Source organism: Lagenorhynchus albirostris, chromosome 18, assembly GCF_949774975.1.
Source record: "Lagenorhynchus albirostris chromosome 18, mLagAlb1.1, whole genome shotgun sequence".
Lineage (NCBI taxonomy): Eukaryota > Metazoa > Chordata > Mammalia > Artiodactyla > Delphinidae > Lagenorhynchus > Lagenorhynchus albirostris.
In genome coordinates this window covers 68,767,350-68,792,336 of record NC_083112.1, presented here as the reverse complement: position 1 = coordinate 68,792,336, position 24,987 = coordinate 68,767,350, and the positions used below count along the sequence as shown (strand labels likewise).

General features: G+C 49.2%; 2 protein-coding genes across 10 annotated transcripts in view; one reads left to right on the top strand and one right to left on the bottom strand.

Annotated features, from left to right (window-relative positions):
* GGACT (gamma-glutamylamine cyclotransferase) overlaps positions 1-15,020 on the top strand; it is a 54,132-nt gene extending 39,112 nt beyond the window's left edge. For 5 of the 9 annotated variants that reach the window (XM_060128694.1, XM_060128693.1, XM_060128691.1 and 2 more), the window contains exons 3-4: positions 4,486-4,540; positions 13,891-15,020. In XM_060128694.1, coding sequence (XP_059984677.1) covers positions 14,060-14,491 — 432 coding nt within the window. In that variant the 5' untranslated portion in view covers positions 4,486-4,540; positions 13,891-14,059 and the 3' untranslated portion in view covers positions 14,492-15,020. Of the gene's footprint in view, positions 1-4,485; positions 4,541-12,371; positions 13,731-13,890 lie in introns of all 9 variants that reach the window. The other 4 variants (XM_060128698.1, XM_060128697.1, XM_060128692.1 and 1 more) reach the window with 4 other exon arrangements.
* Positions 15,021-16,164: 1,144 nt separating this feature from the next.
* PCCA (propionyl-CoA carboxylase subunit alpha) overlaps positions 16,165-24,987 on the bottom strand; it is a 354,456-nt gene continuing 345,633 nt past the window's right edge. The window contains exons 23-24 of the mRNA XM_060128689.1: positions 19,831-19,908; positions 16,165-16,738 (exon numbers count right to left, since the gene is read on the bottom strand). Of these exons, the coding sequence (XP_059984672.1) occupies positions 16,670-16,738; positions 19,831-19,908 (147 nt within the window). The 3' untranslated portion in view covers positions 16,165-16,669. The remainder of the gene's footprint in view (positions 16,739-19,830; positions 19,909-24,987) is intronic.

Genomic DNA, 24,987 nt, shown 5'->3' with positions numbered 1-24,987 from the left:
AAAATGTAAACTGGTAGTAATTACGGAGTGAGTAGCCTACGGATTGCCTTCTTTCCATGATCCCATTTAATCTTTTTTTTTAGCTCAACTTTCCTTGATGTGTGATTTACACACAAGAAAACTCACATTAAGTACAGATGGATGATTCTGACAAATGTATACGCCCATGGAACTACTGTCCTAATAGAGATAAGAAATCCCCTGACCCCATACTGGCTGGTCCGAGTACTGTCCCTAGAGGTTGGTTTTGCAGCTTCTGGAGGAAGCTTTTGTCGGGCATGGATGTTTACTGCTGCTCCCGGGAAGGCTGGGAGGCAGTGCCTGGCCCTGAGTCACAGTCTGAGTCCAGAGCACTTCACCCTCCCTGGCCCTTGCATCCGTGTCTGGGCATCTGAAGGAAGTGCTGGTGGAGCCACAGGAATGAATGTGACGTCCATCGACTTTGCACCCTGAGCAGTATCTGAACCTGTGGTTTTTGTGATAGAGAAATTGAGAGATTCCAAACAGGCTGAAGGCCTGCGGGACCTCTTTGGGAATCTGGACCGAGAGGGAAATCCCTTGGCTTACTGCAGCAAGTATTTATTAAGTGGCTACTGCACGCACTGAACTGTGCTGGCTGACGTGGAAGATGTGAAATGAAGTTTAGGGCCCCCACCCTTGAGGAGCTTCGTGGTTCCAAGAAACAGTTTAGAAAGAATGATTCCAGGCAAGACAAAGTGCAAAATGAAAATGCGGGGTCCCTTGTTCAGAAGGCAGGAGAAGGTACTGTTAAAGTTCCTAAAATAGGCAGCCTTTTCCTTTCTTCAGTCTCTCTTGACTTGTCATGGTGTTTTTCAGTTGCTATTTTATTATTTATATTTTATTTAATTATATATTATTATTTATTGTTATACTGCATTCTCAGCCTTGAGTTTTTCATTTATCTTTATGTTGCGCAACTTCAATTTTAAGTTTAAATGCAAACATAGGAACACTTAACTCATATGTATGACAGTATTTTGTAACTTGTGCACACCTATGTACTTTATTCTTACCAGAACTGGAAGCTCTGCTCAAAACTGCCTCAACTATATTGATTTCCCTTCTTGACATATGCCAACTCTACCAACACTGTCCGCCTTCGGCGCCTGGTGCTGGAGCGGAGACTGCGGACGGGAACCCGGGGGCTCTGGGGGTCGCCCTTGCCCCCCATGTGTGTCTCGTGTGTGTGGCTGGCCTGTTGGGAGAGGCACCCAAGGAAGGAAGGAGAGGGTAGAGTTTCTGGCCTGCTGGTGTTTCTATGAACGCCGTTGTTGCGTCCTTCCTGCGTTCAGAGCCGGTTATGCTTGGAATGGAAAGGTGGCCTCTCCCGGCTGCGCCAGGTGTCGATGTAGCTCGCGCCTCGGCCTTGCTGAGTCTCGCTGATCCCACCGGTCGTGGGTCCGCCGGGATCCTGTGCTTCTGGGTCGTGGGGAACACGGTGAGCCGCTGGGGCTGCACGGACCTCCTCTCCTGGCTAGTAGGCGCTCGTGCCCTCATCACTTACGCAACACACGTCCAGATACGATTGCTAACTGTCCTGGGATAGGGACCGCTTCTGGGTGCACATTCCCCGGGCAGGCTGCCCTGGTGTGTGCTCCGCGCCTGCGGAACACCTGCGGGCACCTTAGGGACGAGGATGGAAATGGAACCTGGTGGGGGGTGTTCCCGGGCCATGGCTGCCGGGGGCCCTTCGGGGGCTGGGAGTTGTTCCTGTTCTGCGTCTGCGCAGGAGGCAGGAGAGGACACCTCCTCCTGGAGCTGGCGGAGCCCCTGCAGGGCAGGGAGGGGCGTGAAAGCAGGTCTTCAGCCTGGCCATCTGTGTACATCGCGTTTCATCTCCTAGTTTCCCCGTCTGTAAACTGGACAGCGGTGGGGAGTGAGGCGATCTCGCTTTGAGTGTTAGCGTAAGCGAAGCATCTAGCATCTAACACGGTAAAAATGCTCTCAGTCCTGGGGGTGGCATTATTCATATTTTCCCCTCTGAGCCTGAAGCCGCGCCCACCGGGCAGGTGGGCTCTTGGTGATGAGGACTGTTCCGGGGGTCCGACTCGCCAGGACACGAGCGGTGCTCCCCCGGCCGCGCCTCCCGGTGCCTGGGAGCCCGCCGCGGGCAGCGCCTCCGCTGCAGCCGCCCGCTCCGCATCCCACCATCCCCTACGGCCCTTTCCCGACGGCGCCAGGCCTGTCCAGCTGCTCCTGACGGACCTCAGAGTGCGCCTGGCGGCGGCCGACCATCACATCTCCCTAGTGGTCACTGTATGTTTAAAAGATGGCAACACAGTGGCCTTTAAAATGGTGTGGCATTAAAAGTTTTCTTTTTCTTCTAAGAATTTCTGGCGTGGGCAAAGCGTAAAAGCCTGCGGGACGGTTGCCAGGCAGCACTCGGAGGCCCCGTGGGGCATCAGGACCGGGACGCGCCGCTTGTCCTCGCGGACCCGCGAAGGCTCGGAGTCTGGGGAGACTGCGAGTGTGGACCCAGACTCTGGATTTCAGAGGCACTGCGTCGCCCGGGCTGCTGGGCTCACGTCAAAAGGGTGTCCTGCCATACACGTTTCTGGGGTCTCCAGCGGGGCGGTGGGCAGGAAGCCCTGGCGGCTGTTGCAAAGAAGGCAGTGCGAGGGGGGAGCATCAAAGCGGCCACAGGACGCGCGGCCTCCCTGGAAGCGCCCGGCCCGGGAGAGGCTGACCGAGCTCCAGGGCAGAGGTCGAGGCGGCTTGTTTTTTCACCTGTTTCCTACAGCCCTAGAAACCTCTGAAGAATGACTGTGTAACTATAGCAGACACTCAGGCGTCTCTCCAGGGACAGGAACGTTACAGTAGGAAGGGACAGCGGTTCCTATACAAGGAGAAACGAGCACACATCACACGTGCCTTTTACCGACGTTCGGCGGCCCTGAGTAACGTCGGCTGAGGCCATGCCCGGGCCCGTGGCCACACGAGGTAGCGCATGGCTTCCGGGGCAGCGCATGGCTTCGCTGAAGCTGGTCCTCGTTGTGACAGGGGCCATCACGGGTTCGGTGGGAGTCAACTTTGACACACGATGTTGAACGAGAAAAGCTACTTATACAGCAGGCAGGCGGGGAGGCAGAGATGCGGGACTGCTGGGCGTCCAGACAGGGGCGAGCGGCAGAGCCGTAACTTGGTGCGACCGAAGCCGGTCGTTTCACCTGTCTTTTCTAGCACAGTCTGACCTCTACAGCAGGCAGGCAGTGTTCACGGCTTAAGGATTTATCACTTAGAGAAAACAGTAAAATCTGTATGTCATCATTTCCAGCTGTCTAGCATTTCCTCCTGTCATTAAATATTAATACAGGATGAATATTTTTGTGGAGACACCTTTTTTCATTTTTAAAGGTTGTTTTCACGTTAGAAGCTGGTGTCCATTTAAATCCTTTGGCAGCTGGTATGTGTGTGTGTTTCTAAATATGGTCCCAGTGTGTGCAATAGTTAATTTGTAAACTAGCAGATTAAACTCTAAAATTAAGTCCTGCCTTTTACACTCTTGCCACCAGGTGGCTAAGAAAAAATATTAAGCAGGAAAACCCCAATAATTATGCGAAGGACTCATAATGACTTTCAATTTCTGCTTCAGCGATGAAATATGAAACTCTAGATGGACTGTGTTTCAGTAAGAAAACTGCTGAATAAGTGACAGAGGCATTTCAAGCAGTGCCAGGCCAGATGGACATTTCCATGAGTGTTTTTGTTTTCTTAAATATTGACAGTGTTAAACTAACCAAATTTTGCTGAAATAAAACTTTTTGAGACTCTCTCTGAGCCTCTTCCACCTCTGGGCTGACCCCTGGATGTCCACATTATTCCTAACTAGTTGGGTTTGAGACAAGGGTTCAGCTTTTGGGCTTTAAGACTCCCAAGGGGAGGGTGACTAAGTCCTGATCACAGCAGGGCCTCCCAATCAGGAAAGTTGCTTGCAAAGGCATCGCTTGAGTTCATTTAGAATCAGTTCTAAAACCCAAAAGTAAAATGCATCAAGTTGAATGTTAATATATCTTGTATGTCTCTTCCACAGAGTCTTTTATTAATAAGATATTATAGGGAAATCTATGCATGGGGGGTGGTGACATAATAGGGTGGAAACGCCTTTAGGCTTTCTCTTCATGGAATGCACCTATTAAAGACAGCACCATGTGGCACCCTCCACCCCGTCCCACGTTGCTATGGCATCTTGAGATGGTGGATCTTGTCCGGTGAATTCAAAACCCAGTTTTGAATACAAAAACCAGTTTCCTCGCCGGTGCTCATGTGGCCACTCAACTTCTGTGCTTTCCACTTTGCCCTCCAGTTATCTAATTTATTAACTTTGACAAGTAACCTCTTGGTTGTACATGATTTTATTCACAATTCATTTTTTTGACTCAAAGTGAACATGAGTGCCTTAATCCTCTAATGGGACTTAATTGCTTGTTTCAGTGCTTAACTCTGATCCTTTCTCAATCCCCACAGGGATGAGGCTCTTCCTGAAGGATCTGTGTTTGTTGTTCAAAACATAATCAGAAAGGTAATGATGTTTTTCTTGTGAAAGGAGCCAGAAATGCAGAATATTAGTTTTCTATTACATAAGTAGTATTCTCAAACTATTAATTATTATAAAGGATAAAATTCAGTAGATAAAATGTAGAAAACTATAATTTGATCATTCTATGAGGCTACATTATTTCCTAGAAAAGTTTAAATTTTTATTGCCAGGTTTTGTTTTTTTTTTTAATGGAAATAAGCTATCATCTTCTGTGGAAGAAAGTTACTGAACTGATTTTCTACAGAGTTGGAATCAACCCCCTGTGGCTTAACCATGATCATTTCTATGTAATATCAATCACCTTCCCAGGTATTTGCTTTGGCTCTGAAAAATGAAGGCCACAACTAATGCTTGATACGGCTTGATTCCCTCTCCCATTTATTATGTAGAATGTTCTTTTTTGTTTTATTTATAAGGGGCTTCCTTGAGAAGAATATAAGCTAGTAGATATATAAGATCTTTATAAAGGAAGGAGTTGGGATGGAGAACTTAGGCGGGAACAGGGTCAAGGGGAAAAGGGAATTAATTAACCTTCATCGGGTCCTGAGGCCTGACCCACAGTTGGCAGTCAGTAGTGATTAGCTCTTAGGGAGGCAGGATGAATGCAGTTTTAAAGAACAGGCATAGAAGTTCAGAGAGTTTAAATAACGTTCCCAGAGACCCACCGTTGTTTGTTAGGTGGTGGAGGTGGGAATTTGATTCAGGCCTGTCATTGTACCACAGTGTCCTTCTTTACACTTACGTGTGTGCACTGTGCCCTTTAATGGCCATCCAGCCCAATGATGTTCCCTGCAGGGGCTGGCCTGACCTGACCATCAGTGTCCTAGAACAGGCCTACCTGGGAGCATCTACTTCACATTAAAGCAGAGATGCAACCGCTCCTGATGGGCACTCTTCAAGTTGCTCTGGAAAAGCCCAAATGGCTCACCTACAGCTGTTTCTATCCGTTATTTATTGAATCAAGTACTTGCATTTTATTCAAGACGCCAAGCATAACCCATTGCCGTGGAAGGAACTACTACATGGCAGGAGGAGAATGGGGTGGAAGACAGACTGTAATGTATGAGCCTCAGAAGGTAGCATTCCCTTCTGCAGCAGGGTAGCATTCCCTTCTGCAGCAGCAGTGCTGCCCTCTCGTAGCCTGGCCCAGAGGTGTGTGTCAGGAGGGGCCCAGTGTGTTTGTTTCTGGCCTGAGTGAATCACAGGCATATTTTGAGTTAGCCCTGGCTGTGGTCTGAGCGGATCTGGCCAATGAAATAGTCTTTTCACATATTCTGATGGCTGTGACCGTCACAGCAGCCCTTGGAAATCAGCTGAACACGACGTACAAGGAACAGGAGTATAGGGCGATAAGGAACGCAAAAAAGAAAAACTAAACCCAAAGCTAGCAGAGGAAGGAAATAATACAGATGAGAACAGAGGTGAATAGAGAAAAATCAATGAAACCAAGAGTTGATTTTCTTAAAAGAGCAACAAACTTTTTAACTAGATTAACTAAGAAAAAAGAGAAGATGCAAATAACTAAAAAATGAAAGAACGTTAAAACCCATTTTACAAAAATATAAAGGATTGTAAGAGAATACTGTGAACAATTGTATGGCAACAAATTGGTAACCTAAATGAAATGGATAAATTCCTAGAAACACATACCTTACTAAGACTGAATCATGATGAAATCGAAAATCTGAACAGACCTATAACTAGTAAGAAGATTGACTCAGTAATCAAAAGTCTCTCCACAATGAAAATTCCAGAACCAGCTGGCTTCACTGGTGACGTCTACCAAACATGTAAAGAGAATCAGCATGAGTTCTCCTCAAACTCTTCCCAAAAATTTAAAAGGAGGGAAACACTTCCAAACTCATTCAATGAGGCCAGCACAACTCTGATAACCGAAGGCAGAAGAAGACACTATAAGAAAAGTACAGACTAATATCTCTGACAAAGATTGATGCAAAAATTCTAAACAAAATACTAGCAAAGAGAATTCAATAACACAAAAGGATTATATACCATGACCAAGGGGGATTTATTGGAATGCAAGGATGGTTCAACATATGAAAATCAGTCAATATAGTACACTACTACCTTTTTTTCTTTTGCAGTACGCGGGCCTCTCACTGCTGTGGCCTCCTGCTGTGGAGCACAGGCTCCAGACGCATAGGCTCAGCAGCCATGGCTCACGGGCCCAGCCACTCCGCAGCATGTGGGATCCTCCCGGACCGGGGCATGAACCTGTGTCCCCTGCATCGGCGGGCGGACTCTCAACCACTGCGCCACCAGGGAAGCCCTATAGTACACTACTGTAAAAGAATGAAGGAAAAAAAAACTATCATCTCAATTGGTACAGAAAATCATTTGACAAGATTCAACACCACTTCATGGTAAAACACTTAAACTAGGAATAGAAGGAAATTACCTCAGCCTAATAAAGGCTGTATATGACAAGCCCATAGCTAACATCACACTTAATGGTGAAAAAGCTTTATAGATAGGGATGTTTGCTTTTACCACTTTTATTCAATATAGTGATAAAAGTTATACGTGGACAATCAGGCAAGAAAAAGTAATAAAAGACATCCAAATTGGAAAGGAAGAAGGAGGATTCTGTCTGTCCACATGATCTTATGTAGAAAATCCTAACATTTCTACAAGAAAACTATTAAAACTAGTAAATGAAAAAAAAAAAAAAAAAAACTAGTAAATGAATTCAGCAAAGTTGCAGGGTACAAAATCAGTGTACAAAAGTCAGTTGCATTTCAATACATTAATGATGAACAATCCAAAAAAAGTTTTTTAAACAATTCCACTTAGAATAACATCAAAAAGAATAAAATACTTAGGAAACTTAACCAAGGAGATGAAAGACTTGTACACTGAAAACTACAAAACATTGTTGAAAGAAATTAAATAGAAAGACCTCTTCATGGATTGGAAGACTTAATATTGTTAAGATGTCAGTACCACCTAAACAGATTTAATGCTATTCTTGTCAAAATTCCCAATAGTGTTTCTTTCAGGAAAAAAACCCCCCAAAAAAAACCCATCCTGAAATTCATACGGAATTTCAAGGGACCCCAAGTGAGCAGAGCAATCTTGAGGAAAAAACAAACAAACAATAAAGTTGGAGGTCTCATATGTCCTGATTTCAAAACATACTGCAAAGCTACAGCAATCAAAACAGCATGATACTGACATTAAGACAGATACGTAGATCAATCGAACACAATAGAGAATGCAGAAATAACCCAGAAATAAATCCTTAGATATATGGTCAAATGATTTTTGACAAAGGTGGAAAGACCAACAGGGAACAGATGGTCTTTTCAACAATTGGAAAACTAGATATTTATATGCAAAAGCATGAAGTTGGGTCCTTACTTTACACTGTATACAAAGATTAACTCAACATGGATAAAAGTGCTCAACGTAAGAGCTAAACTATAAAACTCTTAGGAGAAGACACAGGGCAAAAGCTTCATGACACTGGGCTTGGCAAGGGTTTCTTGGATATGACACCAGAATGACAGGCAATAAAAGCAAGAATTGGGTGACATCAAAATTTAAAACTTCTGTGCAGCAAAAAACACAATCAACAGAGTAAAAAGGTGACCTCAACCTATGAAATGGGAGAAAATATTTGCAAATCATATATCTAATAAGAGGTTAATATCCAGAAGATACAGAGAACTCCAGTAACTCAACAAAGAAAAAAAGTCTGATTAAAAAACAGGCACCAGGGCTTCCCTGGTGGTACAGTGGTTAAGAATCCTCCTCCCAATGCAGGGGACATGGGTTCTAGCCCTGGTCAGGGAACTAGATCCCACATGCATGCCACAACTAAGAGTTTGCATGCCACAGCTAAGGAGCCAGTGAGCTGCAACTGAAGGAGCCGGCGAGCCACAACTAAGGAGCCCTGCCTGCTGCAACTAAGACCCAGTGCAACCAAAATAAATAAAACAAAACAACAACAAAAGAAAAAACAGGCAAAGGACTTGAAGAGACATTTCTCCAAAGAAGATATGCAATGGCCAACATGAAAGATGTTCAACATCACTAATCATTACAGAAATGCAAATTAAGACTCACGATGAAACAAAATGAAAAGACAGCCCACAGCATGGGAGAAAATATTTGCAAACGAAGTGACCAACAAGGGAATTAATCTCCAAAATATACAACAGCTCGGGCTTCCCTGGTGGCGCAGTGGTTGAGGGTCCGCCTGCCGATGCAGGGGACACGGGTTCGTGCCCCGGTCCGGGAGGATCCCACATGCCGCGGAGCGGCTGTGCCCGTGGGCCATGGCCGCTGGGCCTGCGCGTCTGGAGCCTGTTGCTCCGCAGCAGGAGAGGCCACGGCGGTGAGAGGCCCGCGTACCGCAAAAAAAACAAAACAACAACAACAAAATACAACAGCTCATGCAGCTCAGTATCAAAAAAACAAACAACCCGATCAAAAAATGGGCAGAAGACCTAAATAGACACTCAAAAGGAGACATACACGTGGCCAAAAAGCACATGAAACGATGCTCAACGTCGGTAATCAGAGAAATGCAAATCAAAACTATTATGAGGTATCACCTCACACAGGTCAGAATGGCCATCATCAAAAAGTCTGCAAATAATAAATGCTGGAGAGGGTGTGGAGAAAAGGGAACCCCCCTTACACTGCTGGCAGGAATGTAAATTGGTAGAACCACTATGGAGAACGGTATGGAGGTTCCTTAAAAGCTAAAAATAGAACTACTATATGATCCAGCAATCCCACTCCTGGGCATATATCCAAAGAAAACCATAATTCGAAAAGATACATGCACCCCAGTGTTCACTGCAGCACTATTTACAATAGCCAAGACATGAAAGCAACCTAAATGTCCATCGACAGATGAATGGATAAAAAAGATGTAGTATGTATATACAATGGAGTATTACTCAGCCATAGAAAAGAACGAAATAATGCCATTTGCAGCAACATGGATGGACCAAGAGATGATCATACTAAGTGAAGTAAATCAGAAAGAGAAAGACATATATAATATCACTCATGTGGACTCTCATTTAAAAAAATGATACAAATGAACTTATTTACAAAACAGAAAAACACAGATTTCAAAAACATTATGGTTACCAAAGGGGAAACGGGGGGGGGGATAAATTAGGAGTTTGGGATTAACATACACACACTACTATATATAAAATAGATAACCAACAAGGACCTACTGTATAGCACAGGGAACTCCTCAATATTCTGTAATAACCAATATGGGTAAAGAATCTGAAAAAGAATGAATATATGAATATGTATAACTGAATCACTTTGCTGTACACCTGAAACTAACACAACATTGTAAATCAACTATACTCCAATAAAAAAATTTTAAAAAACCCACCGTGAAATACCACCCCACACCCTTTAGGATGGCCACTATAAAAAAAGAGAGAGAGAGAAGGGAGGAAGGGAGGAAATAAGTACCAGTGGGGATGTGGAGAAATTGAAACCCTTGTGCACTGTAGGTGGGAGTGTAAACTGGCCGTCACCAGCCTCTCTGGTCCCCAGAGTTGCTACATTACTGGCTTTCTCTTGGCGACACACTCCCGTCTCCGGTACCCTAGTGAACTCTTCTCACCACCCGTCTAAGCAAGCAGCTCCTGAGGCACTGCTGCTTCCTGTCCCACGTCGAGCCTCCAGAAGGACACAGTGGCCGAGCCGGGGCCCCGTGAGGGAAGGCCCGGTGGTGCAGTGGTGCGAGGAACAGGCTCCTTTATCCCCGCTCTGTCCCTAAAGGCCACTCCCCGTGACCCATGAAGACAACAGATGGGAGAGGGCAACGAGATTCTGGAAGATAGATAGAGAGATGAGTGCTGGCTGACTCAGCAGCCTCGAGACACCGGAAACCTAAATCCCTGCTGGGGAGCCCGCCAGCAGTGCCCCGGACGCCAGGGAAGCTCCCACTGCTGCCCTGTAGTCGTGTGAGGGCGGGGTGAGGGGTGGAAAAGGAGGAGGGGGCCGTTTGATTGGGAAGCAGAGACCCCGACCGTCCCTCTGCCCAGCAGGGCAAGGGTGGGTTACTGTCAGGAGAAGCTTAGCGGGAAGTCTGGTGTCGGGAGGACCAGGCCCAGCCAAGGGTGCAGGCGAGGGGCACCCTAAAGAAAGACGGGGAGGGAGAGGAGTCCACGTTCCTGTGGATTCCATTATCCAGCCCTCACGCCAGGCCGGCCAGTAGACAGGCTCCCCCTCACACACAGCTTCCTGCATGGTGTCCCACTTTCCACGTGAAAGGCCAGCCAAGGATACTGAGATGCTTGAAGAAAACCTCTTAAAGAAACATAAAACAAGGAGAAGAGAGGAATTTAGGAGAAGTAGAGGCAATACTGGGAAAGATAAACTTAAAGCCCCTCCAAATTCATGATGAGGAGAGATGGGATTATGCTGAGAAAGAACTGGATGCTGACGAAATGAGGGAACAGGAAAAAGATCTTGGAAATAAATATGGTGGCAAAAATATTTTTCAAAATAATAGAAGTGCTGGAAGATAACAGACTACAAAAAGAAAAGTGGGAGATTAATCCGGGATATGCAACATCTGAGTTCTGGAGACCCAGAAAGAGAACAGGAAGGAAGGAGAGGGAAGAAAATTCCTAGGACCCAAGATAATGAGTCTTCAGATGGAAGTTTCTGGCACAATGAATGAAAAAATCCCACATGGAGACTCCTTATTATAGAACCTCACAATCCAAGGGCGAAAAGAAGCCCCTAGGAGCCTCCAGAGAAGAACCTGAGTCCCGTACAAGTGGTTGTGGGTCCCAATGGCCCTGGATGTCTCAGCATGAACGGGAGCATCAGAAGACAAGGAAGAAACGACTTCAAAATTCTGGAAGAAAGCAGTGAGAAATCTCACCTAGTTACACTGTTAAGTGAGGTTGGGAAAGAACAAGCTTCAGTAAAATGAGGGAGTCAACCAAGAAGGGGCCGTGGGACGCAGGGACAGGGCTCTGGGAGAAGCGTGGGATGCACTGCAGACCAGGCTGGAGCAGGGAGGCCGCCGGGAGCCACAGCTCCCGGGAGGAATGGAAGCCGCGGGGGGTCAGGGCCGAAAGGGTTCCTCAGGTGCCTTCAGAAAACATGAGGCCGGAGGCTGTCAGAGGAACTGGAGCAAAGCGCAAAAAAGGAAAAAAGGCCGAAGTAATTTTCAATTCCAAAAAAAACAAGAAGTCCAAGAAAGGAAATTAATCATAGTACACTATGTGCCTTATCTGAGAACAGTGTCTACATAGTCTTAATGCTGAACTGAATATGGATTTGACCAAAAATTGTGATGTGAGCCTATTGGAGGAATGTGGGGCGAGAGGCAGGCGCCAGGCTCTATAGCAGGAAAGTCTGACGCAGCCTTACCGAGTGGGCGGGACCGGCCCCGGGTGTCAACTCCTGCACCACCACAGCAGTCCTCCAGGCAGGTGGCTGTCTGCCTCCTCTGACAGTCCAGGAAGCCGGGGCACAGAGAGGTTAAGTTGTTTGCCTAAAGTCACACAGCTAATAAGTGGCAGAGCCAGGATTTCAACCCAGGGAAGTTGGTTCTAAAGTCTGTGCTTTAAACCACTGTGCTCACCTGCTTTGGGTAGGAAGGCAGACAATTTAAAACATCGGGAAGCAGCGGTATAACCAACAACGTGGAGACAAATACCAAATGCAACAACAGTTCAGGGGCTTAAACAGGTCTCTTCAAGGGAGTGGGAATGGGTAGGGATTTTAGTTTCCTTGTGAAGTTATTTGACTTTATCTTACGGACACGTGTTGCTTTAAAATCTAATCAAAGGGCGGGGACACGAGAGCACCAGCGATCAGGAGTGACGAGCAATGTGATACCTCCAGTGTCAACTGGTCTGGCCCCGGCCCAGCTGTGTGGCCTCAGTCCTCACCAACCCGAGACTCGGCCTTGAGGGACTGGGCCGTTTCGCTGAGCTCTCAACTCTTCACGTTCTGGTAGCGAACAAGGCAAGCAGTGGTTTAGAGAACATGCGCCACGAAGAGAGCCAACCAGGGTGATGGAGGGCTGTGGTGGGTGCCGCTCAGGGAGGGTGTCACCTGGAAAGGGAGGCAAGGGCTCACGGCCACAGGCCCCAACAGGCTGAGCCCTGGAGAGTGTGCGGCCAGGCCCCTGGGGGCTGCACGGGGACAGGCCGGAGGGACCAGGCAGCGGGCCCACCAGGGTTCTGGGGGACGGTCCCGGCGAGGGTGGGAGCCGTGCATCCCACTTTGACCTGGAGTTGTTACTGCCAGAACATGCTGGAAGGCGGATGCAAGTGTGGGAGAGGGAAGGCGGGGCTGGCTGGGCTCCCGCCCGCCCTAGGCCCCCCGCTCCATCTCTCCATCCTCCCAGGCACGCCCTCCCGCAGCAGCAGTGGGCCTGCCGCCTCCTCGGCCCCTGCACCTCCGAGTCCAGGCTCTCCTCATTCACAGCTTGACTTGCATACCTGGGCAGCCGCCGCTTAAGCCTCACCACTCCGATCTGCCCTTCCTCTGCTGTCAGTCACTACAACGAGAGCTCCCATCCCGTCTCTGTCCTGCTGAAGGCTGGCGGCTGAGACCGAGGCGGCAGAGAGGAAGGGTCGGCCCGAGTGGGCAGCTGTGATGGCCTGTGGGCACCACCCATCCTCCCTGGACGCCCTGAGGAGGTGGGGCGAGGCCCAGACCCCCAGACCAGCCCGTGTTTGCTGGGAAGAAAGTCGAGTCCTGTGAGTTAAGTGTGACTTCTCCAAGGGCCACTTGGCCATGTGACTGGCGGCAGAGCCCGCTTGGCACACCGGGGCCATGTCCCTCGGTGTCTGAAGGGCTGGGGGCAAGCGGGGCAGCTAGATGCCAGGCTTGGAAGAGGGGCCCATACATTTAACTTTTCGTTTCCATTTTTGTTTGAGTCACTTTTACACAAATCACTTTGGTCGGTTATGTAATAATCTGTGGCCCAGACCCAGGAAGGGGGGAAAATATTTACCTTCTCTCTCACTGGAGACATGGTCGGTCACTGGGCTGAGTCACAGGGAGGCAGTGTCACCCTCTAGGACCTTGAAGAAGGAAGGAACACAGAAAGGTGCAGCTAACGTTTTGCTGCGTCTTGCCAGGGCCAGAATGTAAATTTAGTGCTGAAACCGGAATTCTCTTTGGTAGCCGATGACAGGTGATTATTCATGTATATAAATATACACGTGTGTGTGTGTGTATATATATATATGTTTCTATTTGCTTATCGTTATTTTTACTTTTCTGTAATATTTACTGTTTAAAGTCCTCTTAAAGAGACTGAAAACTAACTGCTCTACAAAACCGCACTTCTACAGGGCTTGCCGCCACGACGGGCTGCCTCATCTGACACGAGTCGCTCTTCCTGGAACCCTGCCTGGGAAGGGTGTCGTCTGGTCGGGAGTGGAGGCCCGGGGCGAGGCCACCCGTTTCCCCGCCGCGTGGGACCTGTGCGTCCGTCCTCGCTCGCTCGCAGCTCCCGGCTGCATGGCCCACGTGTTCGTGTACGGGACCCTGAAGACGGGCCAGCCCAACCACCGGGTCCTGCTGGAGAGCGCCCACGGTCGCGCGGCCTTCCGGGGCTGGGGTCGCACGGTCGAGCCGTACCCGCTGGTGATCGCGGGGCAGCGCAACATCCCGTGGCTGCTGAACCTGCCGGGCCAGGGGCGCCGAGTGGCTGGGGAGGTCTACGCCGTGGACGAGCAGATGCTGCGCTTTCTGGACGAGTTCGAAGGCTGCCCGGACATGTACCAGCGCACCCGGGTGACAGTCGCTGTTGAGGGGGCGGGCGGGACCCTACAGTGCTTCGTGTACAGCACGGCCACCTACCCGCCCGAGTGGGTCCACCTCCCGTACCACGACGATTACGACTCACAGGGGGAGCACGGGCTTCGCTATAGTCCGCGGGAAAGCAGATGAGAAGTGCGAGGGGAACGGCCGCCCGAGGACCGAGAGCCTGGTGGTTGGAAGATGGCCTCACTGGTCCGCACTCACTGAATGCAAAAGCCCGAGAACACCCTTTGAAACAAACATTTATAAATCTCTATGGGGGGTGGGGGGGTGGGGCAGCCGATTTCCCAAATAATTTTGACATGACTAATAACAAGATTGTTTCCTGAAATCTGTCTTGCTGATGCTGCTTTATTGCTTGCTGCTTAAAGAGCATCATGGGCTTGAACGTACTGGATGAGAAAAACTCAGAATTTTAATTCCCCTAAATGACATTTTGAAAACTCATGTCATGCTTTTATTATGTTGGTGTTTTTTGTTTTTTCCTTTGCTTTGCTTTAGTTTGAAGATAACATTTAAAATGAATATAAAGACTTTGTGTGGCAGCTAGATTTTAACAGCCCTGCTCTATCAGTTCTGTCTGACCTGTAGCACTGAGAAATTTTTTTAAAGTTGATTTTAGACGTCTCAATGTAATAAAAGAACCTCAAGAAAAACACGCTGTATTTTAGAGTACTTCTGAATATATATAACATCATTCTTCATAATTTTCAGATCAGGCTTATTACAGAGATTATTAAAGATCATTTAAGGTTAAACTAGATGTTTTGGGAAATCAAATATAAAAGCATTGGTGCTATTGTTGGCCCTCTTTTTAAGTCTCCTTATTTGGTAGAAGGTTCTTTTCATTCTCATCTAGCAAAATAGCAAGCGCCCACTTGCTGGCAGAGCAGCTGAACAGCCCAGTTTCAGACGGAAGCTCACGGGAGCGCAGGGCAAGGCGCCGTCCCTGCCCCCACAAGTGAGCAGCGTTTGGGGGCGGGCCTTTTGGAGAAGAACCAACACATTAGTAATTTGTTTTTCAGGCCTGACAGAAAGCTTCGCTTCCAAATACAAACAGCACCTAAAATAATTTTAGCAAGGCACGAAGTACCAATTACTACCCACCTCCATCTGATAATCTGTCAGGGTTAGAGTCAAATCAGCGTAGGACTCTGCCTCTACTTCCTTACCAGCAAAGTACGAAATGTATTCTGCGAATTTCAGAGCCAGGTGAAAACGCAGCGGCTGGTTCCGAGTTAAGCTCGTTCTCCACTGGGAGAGCTCACTCTCTTCAACTTAATGGTAGACTGTGATCTGTAACTGCATCTGCCACAAAAGCATGACCGTGATTTTTAGCCCTTTTTTCTTAATTGGAAACTTGCTTCACAAAAACACAGAAAGGCGAGTATGGGTGTCAGCTGATGTTGTGGCAGCCCCGCCCACCACCACTGGGCCAGGGGAGCCCCGAGTGGTACCCGCACCGGTGCCCTGGGACGGGGAAGGGGGTCGCCCCTGGGGACTCGGGGTCCACACTCACCGTTAGAGCCACACAGGAGGGATTTCCAGGACCATCATCTGCGCTGTCTGGGCTTCGGGAGGTTATGAACGACCAGAAGCAGGAGTTAGGTCCTCAAGCAGGATGAAGCAGGTAATCAGGTTACAAAGTGGCAAATGCTAACAACGAAACTGAGGGCCAAGAACTGGGATTTATATAAATTTTTAAAAAGGATCCTGATGAAACACTAGTATTTAAAGTCTACTGGCACAGCCCACAGCCTCTTATGTATATTGTCTTCATTCAAAAAAAGGGCAAACTAATATTTAGACAAATGTTCAGTTTTATTGATTTAATTTTGACACTAGGAAATCTCACAGCAGAAGTACAAATCTTTTTTTTTTGTTTTTTTTTTAGCGGTACGCGGGCCTCTCACTGTCGTGGCCTCTCCCGCTGCGGAGCACAGGCTCCGGACGCGCAGGCTCAGTGGCCATGGCTCACGGGCCCAGACGCTCCGCGGCATGTGGGACCTTCCCAGACTGGGGCACGAACCTGCGTCCCCTGCATCGGCAGGCAGACTCTCAACCACTGCGCTGCCAGGGAAGCCCAGAAGTACAAATCTTATGTACAAGTATTTATATATCAATAAAAATTTCCATTGGTGATTTTTTGGCAGAATGTTGGTCTTGACTATATGTGGAATAAATATGACCATGTAAAATCTGCTACACAGGGGTGTTCCTGCAAAACGCTTGAATAAATTGAGTGTGAAATAACAATAATACGAATGGCTAATTAAATCGGGTGATGACTGAAAGGCTATAAATACTTCATTCCAGTTCCACTAGCAGATCTCCTTCTCCAACTGTGTCTCCAGCTTTACAATGCACCGATTTCACCTTGAATTAAAAAAAAAAGGGGGGAGGAGGGTAAGAATTATTAACTAGACCAGGAAGAAGCAATCTCGTCATCCATTTCTGGACATGAAGGGAGAGCCTGGCGGGCTTTGGAGCAGACAGAACATTCGGAGGTAGGGCGTCCATCATAGGGGACCTCGAGCACAGCGACGTCCTCGCTGCCGCCGTGGGCTGTGAGTCGCCACCTTCCCCTCCTTATCTTTGTCGGTCCTAAAAGCTGCTGGTCGCAGGGCATCTGTGCTGTCCTTTGCACAGGGTGCCCTCGGGGGTCTCAGCTGGCAGTGATTATGCTGGATGAGTCTCCACACCCGGGAGAGTTAATGGTGTACTTAGTGTTAAACAGACAAACCCATTCGCAATTATACAGGAGTCAAAACAGGTACTAATTAACAGGAGAAATTCCCTAGCCTGACCAGAAGCCTCCTTCTGAAGGGAAATGAAATTCCTCAGAGAACAAGCGCTGCTCTTGGCGGTGCGACGTGGGGCAGGCACTGGGCTCCCGTGACGCTGCCTCCGTGCCCTTTCACTCCACTGATTTCTCCCGATTTTAGTCAACTTTTGCTTTCCCAAATTTGTGTTCACTTTTAAAACTAGAGACAGTCATTTGACTTGGAAGTTCTTGCTGGGGCATGAAGATGAATGATGATGGGTTGGAAGTTAACTGGCCGTCTGGGCAAGTGGCAAACAGGAAAAGTGGAGAGACGTGGGGTTGGGTGTCCTGGCCTGTGTCCCCGCGTCTCTGCCATGAGCCAGCAGCAGCGAGAAGGGCCTTCTCCCCTCGAGTTCCAGCCCGGGGTCTCTCGGGACCAAGAGAAGCTGTGCAGTGACACTTGAAAGGCCTCATTCCACAGGAGCTATTTGCACTGAAGTGGCCGCTTTTTATGATCTGAAGCCGCCGGTGTTTTTACAGGATGTATTTGTCATGATGCTGCGATTCCAGAGTGGAGGACCTGCTTCCTCCACTGTGAACAGGCCCCCGGGAGGAGAACTGGCCTCTCAAAGCAAAAACTGCCAGCCCCAGGCTCAGGGGCCCGGTCCTCCCTGCCCTGTGGGGCAGGGCCAACGTGCAAGTTCACCCAGAGCCCATCACCACCCTGACAGCACCAGGGCCTCCCCAGGAGACCCAGGCCCCGAGGACATAGACCACGCAGACGGGGAGGGAGCTAAGGCCATGTTCACTTTGGCGTCAGTGCCTCAGTCCAGCACACGGGCCGCTGGTGCATCTGACGTATATTCTGGGCCCCCAAACGAGGCCAAGTGCTCGTCACAGAGGGGAAAGCTCATGACAGTAATGCAGCGTAAATGCTGACTAACCCCAAGGGACAAACAACAATTTTTACAAGAGCAGAAACCAACACTTTGTTCATTTCTTAAAGGGTCATCAGGTATGAAAAGCAGGATTCCCCCGAAGCTGCAGAGCATGCCAATCTCCTCTCCCAAACCCCGAGGAGAATGGGTGCAGCCGTCTGATGCCCCTCCATCCTGGTCACACGCTGGGCCTCTGCCCTCCTGGCTGGGGCTGGACTGGGGCGTCCCCCTCGGCCTGTTCTCTGAACATCGGTTTCATTTCCTTTGGGGCAGGCAACTGGAGGCTGTGTCTCTCTGACGCAGACTTCACTGGCAGCTGACAGTACCTTCTGCCAGGACACCCACTGTCCCCAAGGCTCAATCGCGCCTTCCAGGCATGGCCACAGTGCAGGACACAGCCAACCTACACTGCTGTCCCCACCCCACCTGACCTGCCCTGTCTCTACTCGCTCCACTGTGTGGTACTTTCAAACCAAACCATCCTTCAGAAAAGGATCGTTCTGCTACAAGTGGTGCCTTTCTAGTCGCAGCAAGAATAATGAAGTTATTGCTTAAAAAGACTTTTCTATTTTCTTCAATGAGAAAATTCATTTAAGAAGTTTTACTCTTAACAGATGTCAGTACTAATACATCTTTTTTTCCTCCCTAAATCGTTAGGTCCCACGCGTGGATGTGGGTCTTTCAGCTTTTTTTTTTTTTTTTTAATTTATTACCCAGGGATTCCCTGGTGGCGCAGTGGTTGAGAGTCCGCCTGCTGATGCAGGGGACACGGGTTCGTGCCCCGGTCCGGGAAGATCCCACATGCCGCGGAGCGGCTGGTCCCGTGAGCTATGGCCGCTGAGCCTGCGCGTCCGGAGCCTGTGCTCCGCAACGGGAGAGGCCACAGCAGTGAGAGGCCCGCGTACCGCAAAAAAAAAAAAAAAAAAAAAAATTTATTACTCATTTACTTATTTTTGACTGTGCCGGTTCTTCGTTGTGGTATGCGGGATCTTTAGTTGCAGCATGCGGACTCTTAGTTGCGGCATGCAAGCAGGATCTAGTTCCCCAACCGGGGATCGAACCCGGGCCTCCCGCACTGGGAACACAGAGTCTTACCCACTGGACCACGAGGGAAGTCCCCCTTTCAGCTCATCTTGATCTAAAAGTGAATTGTTCTCTTTGTGGAGAAATTACCTTGAAAAGTTGCATGAACTTTTTTTTTTTTTGCGGTACACGGCCCTCTCCCTGTTGTGGCCTCTCCCGTTGCGGAGCACAGGCTCCGGACGCGCAGGCTCAGCGGCCATGGCTCACGGGCCCAGCCGCTCCACGGCATGTGGGATCTTCCCGGACCGGGGCACGAACCCGTGTCCCCTGCATCGGCAGGCGACTTCTCAACCACTGTGCCACCAGGGAAGCCCCGAGTTGCATTAATTTTTGCAATCTCTAAAACCATTTCCTGCTGTGTCACCTAAGTCTCAGATAACTAACTGCCTCTAAGACAGATGTAAACATTAAAAATTAAAGACCCCTTAATTCGAAAGACATTAAGGTGAAGAACAGTTGTTCTTTGACTCCCTGGATGTCACACAGACTCTCCTAGAAGGCCTGCAGGTCACGTGAATGCAGAACACAGGGAGCCCCGATTGCAGCGCCCTCGTCCGCAAGAGGGAGAGGCTGGGAGAGACCCCGTCCGCCGTCCCCCTCAGGCCCCAACTGTCCAAGATTCCAAGGTGGAGGTTCTGCTTCCTGTCACAGCGGCCTGGGCTGGGGGGACCTCGGGGACATACCTTGCCAGTTTTCCCAGCTGTCATACTGTTCTGCATCTTCATGGCTTCAATCACACAAATTTCCTGACCTTCTGCTACCTGGAAAATGAACAAAAAGTGGACAGAAGTTTTAAGAGCATTTGAATTTTGCAAGAATGTTCAAGAGTGAGGCCATTAAGAGAATCTTTTTGTCAAATGCTCTGAAATATAATCCAAACAGCAGCAATAGCCTCTAATACTTCGTATTCCAAGTACATCTTCGGGGACCGCAGAGAAAGGCCATTCCTTCTATCATCAAGTCCTTGTTAGAAAAACATCCCTGATATTGGAGGCTTTGGGTGCTGCTTGCGGGGCCTCTCCTGGGAATCTCTGAATCTGCCTCTGCCACAGAGCTGTGGCAGAAATGGAATGCCTTCCACTTACGTGAAATGTCCAGGATTAGCACGTCTCTACGGACAGAAAGATCTGTGGCTTCCAGGGGCGGAGGGGAAGGGGGAGTGCTTGCGGGTGGGTGCAGAGGTTCTGCGGGGGTGATGAAGTGCTCTAGGATTGACTGTGGCAATGGTTGCACAATCCTGTGAACAGACAAAAACCACTGAAGTGCACGCGTTAAAGGGGTGATTGTATTGTATTGTGAAGTTTTATCTCAGTAAAGCTGTTAGCAAAAAATGGAGTTTCTGTCCGTAGCCCTGGGGGGCCGGGAACAACATCCAAGCACCCGGGCCATGGGGACCGCTCTCCCAGCCTTTGCATGGCATGCCAAGGACTGACAACCGGGTGGCTCCCAGAAAGCGCCTTCAGGGAGTGATTTCTGGAGCTCCACCCATTCCTTGCAAGGAGGCCGGTAGCTCCCAGGGGCACTGGCTCAAGCTTCGTGCTCAGCTGTTTGCCTTCTTGGGTGAGGGAAATCCAGGCACAGCTGGGTATAAATCCCCTGGGGTTAAACCTGGGACTCCCACCCAGGAGTCAGCTGTGACTAAAGGCCCTTGTATCTATTCTCCTTTCTCTGCCCTTGATGGGTAAGCACCAAGGAACTGGGCTTGCATTTTTCTCCCATCTTTGTGAAAAGGGCCTTGAAGTCTTTGAAATGGGCGAGCTGAATTTCCTGGGGCACCGGCTGTGTGGGGTGCTGGTAGGCATCCTGGCGTGGGGCTCCTGGACCCTTGTGCTCATCCAGCGTTGCAGAAGTGCCTGGAGAATGTTCTTTCCTGAAATCCCCAGATGATCTCCAAGCCCCCCTCCCGGCCCCCCGTGGGGCACAAGCTGTCTCGCTGGCATCGGGGCCGCCTGAGCCCTATGCGTTCCTCTCCTCTGCTGATCAGGTGGTGGGCTGCTTTTTCCTGGCACAGAAATATAGGAGGAGAGGGGATGCCAAAGCTTTGGTGCTGGCACGGAGGCGACACTGCGCTGGAGGGCTGGGCACACACGCCGTGCTCGCGGCCCTTTGTGACTCACCGTCACCTGGCACCTGCATTCCAGAGAGCGGAGAACTAACTTGCTAGGGTTGCTCTTCAACACGCAGAGGGAGAGCAGTGAGGGAGGCTCCAGGGCAACGCGGGTCCCAGTTGGGGTGTCAGAACAGCCAGCCCTCAAGGCGTCATTTCCGAGCCTTTTTCTCCCTTTTTCAAAGGCAGGCAGGCAGGGACCAGACAAGATGGGAGGAGGGCACGTCCCCAGAAGTAGCGCCTGCTGAGTAACTCCACACACAAAATGCTGGCGGGCCCGGGACACGGCTCTCAGGCAGAGGCTGAGGGTCCAGAGCTGGCCTCACGCAGCAGCATCCCCACTCAGAGACGGGGCATCCCGGCATCAGGGCCCGTGGCTTTCTGGGAAATGGATCTGATATCCAGCCACGGAAATTCCATCCAACAATCACTGATCGGCTCTGGGAACTCCTTCCTCCCCGATGGACCAGTGCCTGCAGTGGGCGGCTGCGTGCATTCGCCTCGCCCCCTGCCCCAGCCGGGCTTCCTGTGCTGGTGTCTGAGCGCCCAGGGCCCGTCTGACCAGGACCAGCCCCAGCCCCACGGGCTTCTCTCGGGCGGGCGTGAGCTTGCTCTCCTGCAGCTGCTCGGCCCACTGCTCAGCGCCGCTGGCCAGAATGCTCTGTGGGATTCAGTGAATTCGCAGTTAACGCGACTATGAAAAAGAAACAAATGAAGCTGGGAGATTTCCAGTGGTCACTAAGGGGGTGGAGACCAAACTGACAATGATGTCCATAAGAAACTCGCAGAAGGATGGCCGGGCCCCGGGCCACAGCCCCACTCCAGGCTCGAGCTGGCCAGGCTGGAGGTGAGTGAGAGCAGGGCCCGAGAGCCTGGGAGCAGTGGGAGATGGACGTGAAGTTTCTGGGGCTCCACTGTCGCTGTCCACTGACCGCCTTTCCTGGCAGCTCTGCGTGCTCGTGGCGAGGGTGATCTGCAAAGAGGTGACTTGCAGGCAACTGCGAGTGGTCGGTCCCCAATCATCCATCAGAAAAACAAAACCTCTGATTTAGCCGGAGACAATCCTGGGAGACGTGGGCAAGTCTCCCAGGTAAAACACCCCCTTCTCTCAGATGGTGTCACTCTGGCAATGTGATTAAAAGGGCTTCAGAGAAGGTGCCTGCGGATTGGAAGTGCCAATCTGCTGCCAGACGGGCAGCGCCGGCTGCCCTGAATCTGGAACCATCCTCACGGCTCTGTCGTCCTTTTCTTTCCTGTTTCCTCTCCCTAGTTTCTTTCCCTGTTTCTGCTGGTCTCATATTATTTGGTGGAAATTTAAGTAATTCATTTTTCTCTTTCTCCGTTCACTCACAGCAATCTGCTTTGTGGTTTGTTTTTGCTCATTCGTTCCTAAAAGAGAAAGAACTCTTGGAAGTTGATCCTTGATGTTCCACCAAATAGTGAGACACATTTCCGTCAGCAGAAACATGTTATACGTGCACGCACGCAAACACATATACACACGTGAACTTGACCTAAATTCAAGCTATTTCATCCCTCAAAAACCCAAGTCAGGGAAGCAAATACAGTACAAACTGTACGTCAAAGAACACAGACGGGGCTGTAACTGGGGGCTGCTCCACCAACCTGCTGGGCCGCAGTTCCAACAATAACCCAGACAAAATGACACAGGCCTCTCACCTCAACAATCTGGAAGCCTCCTTGTCCAGAGGTGCCTGCACCCTCCCCTGCCCTCCCCGAGCTCCGGAAGGCACTGGAAACACCGCCTGGATGCCCCCGTGTGCTCAGAAAGTGGGGACATTAACTGGGTGAGCAGAGAGGGCGCCTCCACGGCCAAGTCTCCCTCGGACAGCACGCACGCGGGATGCAGCCACTGCAGGGTTTGTGGGCGCACACTTCCCCAACACTCTGGTGAATCACTGCCTAACGACTTAATGATTGTGACAGGATGTCTCCAACATCGGGCTTACAGAATGGTCACAAGCCTCGCAAGTCTCTTTGATAAACCTACTCAGCCTGATGTACTTCTCCGCTCCCTGTCTAATTGGTGTAAAGTTTGGAGGTCTGAATCCTGTATCTTTCATCCGGCTTACTGCGTCCTCTCCTTTGACATGGGGTCAAGGTTCACATTCGCATCTGATTATCAGAGCGCACTCATTAAGCGGGAGCCTGCCTTGCCCCAAAATGAGTAAGCTGGGGAGAAACCTCAGCCCATTTACTCAGCAGATTTTAGCATGCTTGGGAGGCCTGAATGTCACCCGGCACAGCTCTGTGCTGCAGAGTTTCAGACATCTCCAGCTGATGATTAATTGTGAGTGATGGGAAATAAAATCCAGTAAAGCCAGCTGCTTGCCACGGTCGGCAAAATGGCTCTGATGGATACAGGCTGCCAATTTTCCAGTTTTACTGGCAAGTCTTCCAAGTGTAATTAAGGGAAGTTATAAATGATATGGAAATCTATCAAGTTCCATTTATTTTCAGAGGACTCTTTCCCCAGAGACTTTTATCTTCAAGCTTATAGTCTGCTTTGTTGTGCTAATGATTTAAACCGCTTCTTATTTCTGATTAAAGCCCCCAATATCCTCTACCAAGTTTGCTTTACTCCTTCCCCAGAGATTAAAAGACACAGAACCTTCTCCAGCACATGTCCCTCTGGGACAACATGCTAAGGCTGGGACACATTTGGCAACTTGTATAGTTCAAACTGCAAATGCATGAAGAAAGCCCCAAGAAGGTGCATGAAGAGAAAGAGAAGAGAAGGGGGGAGAAAGATCTCCACCAAACATAAAAGGAAGTCCCCAAAGTACAGACTTGAAAGCTGTGCTCAGGACCAGATATTCATCAGAAGGTAGTGTAGCTCACTAATGTTATTTGATTTGGAATAAAAGCATGAAAATGATGGCAAAGGCCTAAAATTGGAGATGTAAAGGATGACTGCACAGTATTCCATTTCTCAATTTCATCCTTCAGAGCCACAAAATGGGGGTGATACAGTGACGGGATGAGATTTACAGTAACAGCTGTGGTCTTCCCACACAAGGGAGGCCCTTCTAATGGGCTAAGGTCTGTTTTGAACAGACGGGGAGGAACAAAACAAGGTTCCCTATTAAGAGTGTGCAGTCATATTTCTGATAAAGAAAATGATTATGGGAGTCAGATTTCCTCCAAGACAGTCCCTAACCCTCTTTTGTCGTCCACAACCAGGGCTGTTTTAAAGGTATTATCCTTTAGATATAGGAAAGAGGCCATAAACGGCGTGGAGGGTTTTTCCCCCGTAAGCCTACTCTCTAGCAACTGTAAAGGATGCATAGGAAACTGTGCCAGTGGCATATGGCTTTCTACTGTGCTAAACATTCATACAAAAGACAGGTTCATCAGTCATTGGAGTATCTGGATAAAAAATTAGCTCCTGATGGATGGTATTTTGAGCTTACCTGCTGCTAGTACATTACCAGAGAAACACAGGTTTTGAAACCCACATGACATTAGAAACTGCAGACCATGAAATACGACACGTGCAGGAGCACATAATGTACGCCAGATTATACAAAATAATAAATAAGCTATTTAAACCCTCTGCCTAAAATTGGGCCCACTGCAAGGAACCCTGGGTCACTTCTACACAGGCCAATTAATGCACAGCATCTGCTGTATAGAAGCCGGGCATGAAGCACTTCCGAATGATTTCAGCAATTAAAAGAGAACTGTTTCCTGCCTGTTCAGACAGCAACTG